The sequence below is a fragment of the Schistocerca piceifrons genome, chromosome 3, assembly GCF_021461385.2.
Source record: "Schistocerca piceifrons isolate TAMUIC-IGC-003096 chromosome 3, iqSchPice1.1, whole genome shotgun sequence".
Taxonomy (NCBI): Eukaryota; Metazoa; Arthropoda; class Insecta; order Orthoptera; family Acrididae; genus Schistocerca; species Schistocerca piceifrons.
The window spans coordinates 838,330,693-838,342,905 of record NC_060140.1 but is presented as its reverse complement, the minus strand read 5'-3'; the positions used below and the strand labels follow the sequence as shown (position 1 = coordinate 838,342,905).

At 40.1% G+C, this 12,213-nt stretch overlaps 1 protein-coding gene across 1 annotated transcript in view; it reads left to right on the top strand.

Moving 5' to 3' along the window:
- Positions 1–12,213, top strand: part of LOC124789869 (mucin-5AC-like) — a 58,008-nt gene that overhangs the window by 23,745 nt on the left and 22,050 nt on the right. Inside the window, exon 3 of the mRNA XM_047257381.1 lies at positions 519–655. Coding sequence (XP_047113337.1) covers positions 519–655 — 137 coding nt within the window. The remainder of the gene's footprint in view (positions 1–518; positions 656–12,213) is intronic.

The window sequence follows — 12,213 nt, the reverse complement described above, 5'->3', positions numbered from 1 at the left end:
CATCACTTGGTGAGTAGTTTATTTATCGAAAAGTGTTAAATGGATTTTCTTAAATCCTACATATGTAGGACAAGTTTATGGCTGTGCAACTACACCTTGGATATCCAGGCCAAATGAATGGTTGGCTCAGGTAGAAAAGAGTACAAGGTGACAATCATTACATTTGGTGGAGGCGACACACACACACACACACGCCAGAATTTTATATTGTGAAGAAAATGAAAGGGATATTAAATCGTGGTGTGTGTGTGTGTGTGTGTGTGTGTGTGTGTGTGTGTACAATCATTACATTTGGTGGAGGCGACACACACACACACACACACACACACACACACACACACACACACACTCGCCAGAATTTTATATTGTGAAGAAAATGAAAGGGATATTAAATCGTGGTGTGTGTGTGTGTGTGTGTGTGTGTGTGTGTGTGTGTGTGTGTGTGTGTGTGTGTCTCATGAAAGTTGAGACATTTGCCAAACATGAAGGAAAACTCTAAACATATTATTTGTATATAGGTCAGATCGGCAGTGTAACGGCAGCCAGAACATCAATGATGACAGCCTGAGACTACAGCGAGACAAAGTCAGATCCATAGTTGCTAAGGAAATAGCCAATCGAGATGACAGACACCAAGGCTATGCTGGAGCACAAGGTAAGTTCTTTTTCCATGTCACTTGCATAAAATTGTATTTAATAGTATGAAACGGGCTAGAATAAGCACAAGAGGCAGTATGAGTAGAAACAGATACTGGAGCCTGATACAAACTATTGGGATTTAATCAGGGAGGAGTATGAGGAAATTGGAATATGTGTCAACATCTTTAATAGAGGTTTGGTGCCAAGAGACTGAACAGGAATACAGTAAAACCCTGAAGTAACAGGCTTGCTTTTAAGGAAATCCCACTTTTAATGAATATTTCTGTCATTTCTGGTGAAACTCCTATAAGACCAATGTTTTTCCTCCTCACTTTTAACAAATAACGCCTTAAGTAATAGTCTGCTTTTAAGGAATAAACATGAAACATTATGCAAATTAAAATCAGTTTTTACACAGCACCTAACAAGTTAGTGAGTTTCAGATTCCTTTCACTTTCACACAGATCGTATTTTTTGTCGTGTGAGACAATAAATGCTAAAGGATTCAGTTAAGCGACATGTAGCTAGATCGTAGTTAATAACTTGACTTCTCTTCTAGCAATCCGGCAGATATTGAATGAATTTGAAATATATTTCCACCCTGCACAATGACTTGGGTCTCATGATCTGATGTCAGTCATAAAGTCTACGAAGCTGAAAAGTGTAATTGTTTGTTTATTGAAGTGTTATCGGTCTTCCTTTTTGTCAAGTTATGGCCTGCCAGCATATAGAGATTACAGTTTAGTGAAAGCTGACTGTCATCTGCGATTTCTATGATAATTGTAACATAAAACTTTCCAACAAGTCAAAGAAATAAGATTTAGCACCATCGAGGTGTGTGGCATGCACAAAAATAAGAAACTGTTCTTAAATGCCAAAGCCAGCGATTCCTGTGGATTTAAGAGGAACAACATTCATATGTCTACATTCAATAATGTGGCAAATATTCTCATAAAATGGTTTCAAGGAATGAGAAAAATCGGCATTCCTATCAGCAGAAATACACTGAAAGAGATGGCTTGTGAAATCACCCTGAAGTGTGGTGTTGAAAATTTAATTGCATGGCATAGCTGATTTGATTATTGTAAAGAAGTCGTAATCTGTCATTTCAAAGTGTAAGTTGAGAAAGTTAGGCTCTGGCCATAGAAAGTGTATACTATCTGGAAGAACAAACATTACCACAACTGATACAGGGTCTGCCAATCGGTCGATTACTGTGGCCTCCGCTGCTACTGCATGCACTAAGGTTTGCCCCTCAACTGTAGTTGAGCGGGAAGTTGTTCAGAGCTGTGGTAGGCAACAAAAACTTTTGAGGAGGGGTGGGGGTTTGATAGCAAGGCCTCTCCAGCTTGTCTGACAAACAGCTTTCAGGCACTATCTGTGACAGATAAAGATCCTGGGCCAGATGCTTTCGCTAATCCTGTTTCAGAGGAACCCTCAAAGATGTGAACAGTCACAGAAGGTGGGGTAACTGGTTTCTTGGAGCTTCAATGTTAGATGTGTAATGGGGCCCCTTAGGAATAGAGAGGAAGAAGTCCAGTGTGCTCTCTGTGTGCATACCAGGGAAGAGTCATCCCAAATGTGAAAAGGGTCCTCTCAGATGCTTCGAAGAGCACAGGGTGCGGTCATCTGCAGGTGGCGTCTCATGTTGTTACCAATGATGTGTGCCACTTTGGATCAAAAGAAATTCTCTATGGTTTCAGACAGCTGTCTGGAGTGGTGAGGATTGCCAGTCTCAGTTGCAAGATGAAAATAGAGCTCATCATCTGTAGCATCATTTATAGGATTGCTCCCCCCTCCCCCCCTCCCTCCTCCTCCTCCAGACCTTTGATGCAAAGGCTGGAAAGGTTGGTTTAGTATCGGTTTCCGCTTAATGGGTCTGGGGTCCATTACACACAGGAGGTGTCTGTGGTGGGGGCTGTGTGGAGTAGACTGGGCAGCTTTTTAGGTTAGAGAGCTTCAGTCTCAAAGGGTGCAAATCAAACACAGGATGAGGTTAGACCTAGGGACTGTAGGTATTACAGTAGTAAACTGTTGTAGCTGTGTTGGGAAAGAACAAGACCACCAAGTGCTAATAGAAAGCACTGAAGCTTAAATCATTGTTGGAACTGAAAGCTGGCTAAAGCAGGAGAAAAGGGCAGCTGAAGTTTTGCAAAGTACTCTAGTGGTTTTTCAGACAGTATAGATTATATACAGTCGGTTGTAGCATGTCTGTTGCTATTAGCAGTAGCTTATCTGGTAGCGGAATTGAAGTAGATAGGTTCTGCGAGTTAGTATGGGCAAAGGTTATACTCGACAGTTGAAATAGATTGATAATTGGTTTCTTTTATCAACCACCGTGACTCAAATTATATAGTTGCTGAAAGGTTCGAAGAAAACTTTAGTATCGTCTAAAATAGGTAGGTCACTGATACAGTTATAGTTGGTGGTGACTTCAGTCTACCTTCGATGTGTTGATGAAAATGCATGTTCAAAACTGATGATAGGTGTAAAACATTGTCTGAAATTGTAATAAATGCTTACTTCGAAAATTGTTTGAGCAGATACTTCAGGAGCTCACAGGAAGTGTAAATAGTTGCAAAAACATACTTGACCTTTTAGCAATAAATAATCCCAAGGGAGCATCATGATGGATCCAAGGATTTGTGACCACAATTTAGTTGTAGCGAAGCTGAATACTGTAACATTCAAATGTCAACAAAAATAAAAGCGAAATATATCTGTTTAAAAAATCACCTTAAAATTAACTTGACATCTTCAGCATCTTCATAAGAGCAAGTCTATATTCCTTATGAAATAATTATGGAAGCGTGGACCAGATGTGTCTTAAATTTAAAAAAATAACATTGATAGCAATTGAAATATTTATGCCATATAAATTAATAACAGATGGAATTATTACCCTATAGTACACAAAACAGATCAAAACATTGTCACAGAAGCAACAAAAAAAAAAAAAAGAAGAATGCAAAATCCCCAAGACTGACGAAGTTTTGTGGAAGCTTGAAATTAAGTGCAGATTTCAGTGCGAGGTGCTTTTGATAGTTTCCACAATGAAACTTCGTCCCAAAACAGGCAGAAAATCCAGAGAGATTCTGGCCATACATAAAGTACACCAATTGCAAGACACATTCAATACCTTCACTGTGTGACAGCAATGGTAATGTTGCTGATGACAGTGCCACTAAAGCGGAGTTACTAAATACAGTTTTTTTCCCCCCAGATTCCTTTACTAAAGGAGAAGAAATAAATATTCCAGAATTCTGATCAAGAACTGCTGCCAACATGAGTAACTTGGAAGTAGATATCCTCAATGTAGTAAAGCAAGTCAAATCTCTTAATAGAGGCATGTATTCTTGGCCAGACTGTATGCCAGCTAGATACTTTCCAGCTCCATATCTAGCAATTGTATACAGTCACTTCCTCTGTGAAAGATCCATACCTAAATACTGGAAAATTGCACAGGTCACACCAATACTCAATAAAAGAAATAGGAGTAATCTGCTGAATTAAAATTCATATTCTTGAGGAAAAAACCTAGTTTCACAAAGCGACTAACATCCAGCGCACATTAGTCTATTGATTATTCATATGACTTTGAAACACATCCCTGTCAGTTTTTGAACACATTCTAAGTTGATTTCTGAATGAATTGTAAGTTGATTTGTGAATGCGTGCATAGTGTACATATCTCTGTCAGGGGAATCTTCGTCGCGTGTAGAAACAGACTTTCCTACAGACAAAAGGGGCTATACGAGCTGAGCGGAGTAAGGCAGAACAGATGAATGCCAACCACTGCCTGGTTATGTAGTTGATTGGGATTCTGAATGATGAGCATTGTAATAATTACTAGCGAAACCCATCAATTCAGACTAAAGGAGTGGAAATAAATGAAAGATTACGCATTACCTTCTCGTTGTGTCCAAGAAAATGAAATTTTGACAGAAAATTTTTGGCCAGATCTCTATACTAGTAAAAGCCTGTTGTACAGCCCCGGCTAGCAGCCACTCTAAGTTCTATTCTGGAAGAAGCGGAAAATGCGTTGTACGAACATGTAACAATGCCTAAGTGGAGAATAATCGCAGGATAACTAAACCGGTGATTCTGGAAGAGTTAGTGAAGTTAACCTGCAAATACGCTTTGACATTGGCAGGAATAGTTACAGAATTAATGATAACAAGACTGTTTGTTAGAACGAGGAAGGAGACGTCACACACATTATGGAACAATATGACAATTCCAAGTTTGTACAAAAATTTCATACTACTACTTTTCGATCTCATGTTTGAGAAACTGGTGCGTATGAATGAAATGTGAAACTACACTACTGGCCATTAAAATTGCTACACCACGAAAATGACATGCTACAGACGCGAAATTTAACCAACAGGAAGAAGATGCTGTGATATACAAATGATTAGTTTTTCAGAGCACTCACACAAGGTTGTGGCGCCAGTGGCGACACCTACAACATGCTGACATGAGGAAAGTTTCCAAGCGATTTCTCATATAGAAACAGCAGTTGACCAGCATTTCCTGGTGAAACATTTTTGTGATACCTCGTGTAAGGAGGAGAAATGCGTACCATCATGTTTCCGACTTTGATGAAGGTCGGATTGTAGCCTGCCGCGATTGTGGTTTATTGTATCGCAACATTGCTGCTCGCGTTGGTCGAGATCCAATGACTGTTAGCAGAATATGGAATCGGTGGGTTCAGGAGGGTAATACGGAACACCGTGCTGGATCCCAACAGCCTTGTATCACTAGCAGTCGAGATGACGGGCATTTTATCTGCATGGCTGTAAAGGATCATGCAGCCACGTCTCGATCCCGGAGTCAACAGATGGGGGCGTTTGCAAGACATCAACCATCTGCACAAACAGTTCGATGACGTTTGCAGCAGCATGGACTATCAGCTCCGAGACCACGGCTGCGTTACCCTTGACGCTGCATCACAGACAGGAACGCCAGCGATGGTGTACTCAACAATGAACCTGGATGCACGAATGGCAAAAGTCACTTTTTCGGATGAATCTGGGTTCTGTTTGCAGCATCATGATGGTTCCATCCGTGTTTGGCGACATCACGGTGAACGCACATTGGAAGTGTGTATTTGTCATCGCCATACTGGCGTATCACCCGGCGGTATGGGGTGGGGTGCCATTGCTTACACATCTCGGTCACCTCTTGTTCGCATTGACGGCACTTTGAACAGTGGACGTTACATTTCAGATGTGTTACGACCCGTGGCTCTACCCTTCATTCGATCCCTGCGAAACCCTACATTTCAGCAGGATAATGCACGACTGCATGTTGCAGGTCCTGTACAGGCTTTTCTGGATACAGAAAATGTTCGACTCCTGCCCTGGCCAGCACATTCTCCAGATCTCTCACCAATTGAAAACGTCTGGTCAATGGTGGGCGAGCAACTGGCTCGTCACAATATGCCAGTCACTACTCTTGATGAACTGTGGTATTGTGTTGAAGCTGCATGGGCAGCTGTACCTGTACACTCCATCCAAGCTCTGTTTGACTCAATGCTCAGGCGTATCAAGGCCGTTATTACGGCCAGAGGTGGTTGTTCTGGGTACTGATTTCTCAGGATCTATGCACCCAAATTGCATGAAAATGTAATCGGATGTCAGTTCTAGTATAATATATTTGCCCAATGAATATCCGTTTATCATCTGCATTTCTTCTTGGTGTAGCACTTTTAATGGCCAGTAGTGTATTTCCTAACTTAAAGCTTTTTGCTTGTAGTAGGCCTAATAGGCATTTGATATTGGTACACCGTGAATTATATTCTGTCGTTACGAAAAAGACCGTTTGTGCCAAAACAGTCTCGTTTGTTTGGTGTGTATTACAATTGTTGCAGTATTAGAAAGGCCTATTTTGTTTTATCTAGCAGACAGTGACAAAATAGACGTAATCAGATTGAGAAACCGCACCAGTCTTGGGTATTATTTGTATTAACAGCTTTTTCAGTATTAGACTACAACATTTTGATTTTTCAGTTAGCAAATTGTTTGACGAACTTTGATGAGGGATAGATTCTTTTGCAGAAAGGAAATCACACCATTAGAGCTGTAGCAAGATTACAGAGAAAAAATTCCAGGCACTAAGGATTGAAGAAATGTGTATTGTCTTGCTTGTCTCATGTCTTTACTGGGTTTATGTATCCTATATTTAATTTTGTCACACAAAGCAGCAAGTTGGTAGCTGATAGGGAATATAGGGTGCAAATTTTCTGAAGAGGGACAGGATGTCAAACCCGCTAACTGTAAGCAGGAGAGGCACCACAGGACATTTTAATTTCCACTGTCCTGAATATGGTTTGATGGCAGCCATTACAAAATATACACGTTTTCAATTCCACAGAGCGAAATATGGTGACGTAATATAGAAGAATGCTCTGTGAGGACGCGAGGCTGTGCAGTTTGGCACACTTACCACCAAATTTATGCTTTCGTAATGAGAAAATATGCAGCGTGCATGTTGCTGCACACCAAAGATCTTTCCAAAACATGTTTTTTCCCCTGTGTTTAGTTTTTTAAAGCGCCGGGAAATTCTATGCCCATGTATAAAACCATAATCATTCAAAGGACTGATAAGTTATACAGTTCCGAAAGAAAATATACTGTCAGTTAACAGGGAAAAAGTATGTTTTCACCCGGGAGAAAGTGTATTTTTAATGACAAAATCCGGGTGAAATCCGGGATTTTTTTTTCCTTGTCTGCATATACACTCTGTTACTGTTATGAATAACTTAAATTGGAATGATCACATACATAATGTTGTGGGGAAGGCAAAACATAGGCTGTGTTTTATTAGTAGAACACTTAAAAGATGCAACAAATCCACTGAAGAGGCTGCCTGTATAAAGTTAACCATCAACTGCTGGAGTACTGTTGCACATTATGGGATCCTTACCTGACTATAGAGGACATCAAAAAAAGTTTAGAGGATTACAGCTCATTTTGTACTATTCCAAAATAGAGGATAGAGCATCACAGATATGATACATGAGTTGGGGCAGCTGTCATTAAACTTAAGTTTCTCACTGCAGCAAGATCTTTTCATGAAATTTCAATCTCCTCCAAATGTGAAAAGATTCTGTTGATGTCCACCTACATAGAGGAAAGAGATCATGTGATCGTTGTAATAAAATAAGAGAAATCATAGGTCACATGGAGAGATGTCAGTGTTCATTTTTCCCCCATGCTGTTTGAGAATGGCACAGTAGAGAAATAGTGTGAAAATGGTTCAGTGAATCCTCTGCCAGGCACTTTGGTGTGAGTTGTAGAGAAGATGTTATGAGCCCAGAGATATTTTCAATGCATGAAAGTGGCACCCTTTATTGATTTACACAAATGACAGCTTTCGTAATTACTTGCTGCAAAATCATATTTACTTAAGGGAGAAAAATGACATGGAGGTAAAAAAGGAAAGAATGGATGATAAAACTAGAGTGTGTGTATATAGGGATGGAAGTGAAAAGTTGGCTTCACTTAAAATACGAAAATTTCAAGTTCCCAGGTGTTTCATAAACATGTAAAGATACTTTGTAACCCTTAAGTTCAACAGCAGTGCTTGGTTGATGTCAGAAATCTTTAACACCATTTTTCAGGCTTTTGGATGCCAAGGTAGTTCCAGAAAATTCTTATTTATTATTGATTGATGGCCTGTACATACCAAGGAAACATGATTTCTAAGGGCTATAAGTATTGTGTTCCTTTCTCCAAACTGCGCAAGTCATCTGCAGCATCTGGACCTGGACAAACAACATTTGTGAAGAAGTCAGTTTCATTTTTGGACAGGAAGAAAGTGATGAGACTCAACATTCCACATGGCATGCATATGTTTCTTGCTACCAGGAATTCTGTGGTACATCAGACAGTATTTGTTTCATGAAGGCTGGCTGCAATACATCAGTTGCTGTTGAAGACGACATTGTTCCAGAAGAAGAATGGAACAGGATTACTGATATTTCTGAAAATGGGACATTCCAGGCTATTGTTTGTTGTGATGAAGACATCCTGATTTCGGCACCTGAGATTGATGCAAGTGAAATGTGGGAAATGCTGGTAAAGGAACACTGAAGTAGGTGGTGTTGGGTGGGTGGTGGGTGTCAAGGAATTTCTTTTCCTGTAGTAATGATGATTAATATTAATGAATTGGTGTATTGGAGCCACAACTTTGTTGACAACAACAGTCTGCCTGCTTAGCTGGGTGGTAACATGCTCGCCTCCCATGCAAGCAAGGGTTCTAGTCACGGCCGGGTTGTAGGTTTTCTCCACTCTGGGACTGGGTGTTGTGTTGTCCTCATTACTGGTGTCAAAAGTCGCCCAATGTGGTGTCTAATGAAATAAGACTTGCACTTGGCAGCCGAACTTCGCTGTATAGGGGCCTCCTGGCCAACGATGCCATACGCTCATTTCTATTTTCACTACAACACACTGGTAGGACAAAACAAAAGTCTTCTTGATATTTTATTTTATTTTATTTTATTTTTTTTTTTGAAAGCTGAAGGGTGCATTCCCCTCTGCGGGTCTGGAGGTTAGAATAGGCACGACGTATTCGTGCCTGTTGTAAGAGGCGACTTAAAGTAATCTAACATGTTTCGGCCTTTATGTGATGGTCCCCTGTAGGGTTTGACATCCATTTTTCAAAATTTTCCCGAAGAGCGAGCCAGTTGGGGGAGGGTGCCTTACGTGGTACATATTGTCCATCATGTGCTGAGACTAGAGGTGTACATGTCCCGCTTTTAACCCGCCCATGCTCGCCCGGTGGCCAGGCGGGCAGGCCGCCGCTCGTTGTCAACAGAACGGGCAGGCTGCTTCACTCCCAGCCAAGCCAAGCAGAACCCAACCCGGGCAGGCTGCAGGAAACTTGCTTGCCTGCCCATATTACTGCTGAGCTGTGCTACGCAGCCGTTTAGTCTGCGCGCGTCATTGTCGTATTATGAACGTTAATCAAAAGTTTTTATTTTACCTGAGCACCAAAAGACAAACCCCAACATTATATATTTATGTATTAATTTCAGGTAAAAAAATATTGGTTTTATTTGTATATTCTTACTTTACGCGTATATTTCGGGCTTCTTATCTATATAAATAAAAATCAATTGCCAAATGTGTTGATAAGCGTAAAACTCGAGAACGCCTGGACCAGTTCGGCTAAATTTTTTTTGCTGTGTTCGTAATTCTCAGGACAAGGTTTTTATGAAATAAAATTTTTCGAAAATCGACCGAAAAATTGGAAAATTTGACAAAAACTGAAAGTGCGTTTTCATTGTGTCCGTGTGTTTGTATTGCATACAATCTTGATGAAATTTTGCACACTATACCTTGAAACCAAGAAGAAGGTCACAGTCTACATAAAATTTCATATGGTGCATGGCAGAGGTTCCTTTACATAACGGAGCTCGACAAATTGTACATATTTATTCCGATCTTGATGAAATTTGGCACACTTGCTATTCAAAGCAGGATGAAGGGCGCTGCCTGCTTAAAATTCTGAATGGTGCATGGCGGAGGGTACTTTACGTACACACTTCTACACCAACCTACAATTTTATTCCGATCTTGAAGAAATTTTGCACACTTGACCATCAAGAGGAACATCACTGTCTACATAATATTTCGGACAGTACATTGAAGGGAGTACCTTACAAAAGATTTTGACATCGTTTGAGGGTTACCATGAAAGTTCACTATGTACGCATGTTTCCATGGAGAAGGTTTTTGAATATTTACATGTGCATGTATATGTGTGTGTGTGTGTGTCTATATATATATATATATATATATATATATATGTATATATGTATGTGTATATGTGTATGTATATATGTATGTGTATATGTGTATGTGTATATGTGTATATGTATATATGTATATATGTATATATATATATATGTATATATGTATGTATATATATGTATATATGTATATATATGTATATATATATATGTATATATGTATGTATATGTATATATATATATATATATATATGTATATATGTATGTATATGTATATGTATTTGTCTATGAGTATAGACATTTCGTTTAAAAGAAATGTCTATGATCTTTTTGAAATTTGAGAGCTGTCTGACACATTCACAGTCATCGTGTTGGACAATTCGCGCACAGCAAATGTCGTTTAACAGTTGCAAACCATTTTTGGTTGAGTGAACGTGTTATATTGGCTGCAAAAAATCTTGATGTTAACGAAATGAATTTTCAGATTCAAAATATGACACCTGGCGAATTGCTGACATACAAGTCGGTTTATTCCGTTATTAACCAAGATGATGTAGTCAACTATCCTACGGAATTTTTAAATTCGCTGGATTTCCCCGGATTACCGCCTCTCAATCTGTAATTAAGTCGGATCGGCAATCATGTTGCGAAAGGTAAGCCAGCAACGTCTTTGTAATGGCACCCGGCTTGCGGGGAAGAAGTTAAAGAACAACGTAATCGAAGCCACAATTTTAAAAGGAAAGTACAAAGGTGAGGACAGTTTGATTCCAATATCACTAAGATTCCGACCGACATGCCATTCGATTTTAAACGGTTATAATGTCCAGTGCAGCTTACATTTGCCATGTCGATAGATAAATCGCAGGGGCAGTTGTTATATGTTTGTGGCATCAATCTTGAAAATCATGTTTTTCACATGGCTATTTGTATGTCGCATATTGCCCTGTCGGGACACCTTCAACTTCATTTGTTTACGCACCAGAAAACAAAACTATCAATGCTGCATATCAAAAAGTATTACAATAAATGCTACCTAGCAATAAACTTTGACACTGATTCACTGATCACCACAAAAGTTGACAGATATATATGAGTTTTCATAGATAGGTGAAGAGGAGATGAACTGAGGTGGCGGAATCCAACAGAGAGAGGACGATGAGAAGGATAGAGGGTGGGGGGGGGGGGGGGAGATGGGCCAAGGGATGGGTTCAAAAATGGTTCAAATGGCCCTGAGCAATATGGGACTTAACTTCTGAGGTCATCAGTCCCCTAGAACTTAGAACTACTTAAACCTAACTAACCTAAGGACATCACACACATCCATGCCCGAGGCAGGATTCGAACCTGCAACCGTAGCGGTCGCGCGGTTCCAGACTGTAGCGCCTAGAACTGCTTGGCGACTTCGGCCGGCCAAGGGATGGGGAGTGGGGGGGAGGGGGTGGAGGTGATCAAAGAGATAGTGGGTGAGGACTAAATGGATAGAGAGAAAATACGGGAGGGAAGATGGACTACGAGAGTATGGAATAAATAAATGCCCAGGCAACGCAATGCAGTCTGTGCTGCAGTTTTCAACACCGAAACGGATGGATATTTGTACTAAAGAAGTGAACCTCCACCCCCCAAAAAGAAGATTGGTTACCTCCCCAGAAGAATAAATTATATACGCCCCTATTAACCACTGTACTGCAATGAGAACCAAATTAAGATTTTGTAAGTCTAGATTCTTTAACTTTAGTATGTTTCAGCCAAGTATGACACCAATTATATAAATATTTAACTACGTTTCCAGGATGTATTTTACTGGTTCTGTGAAT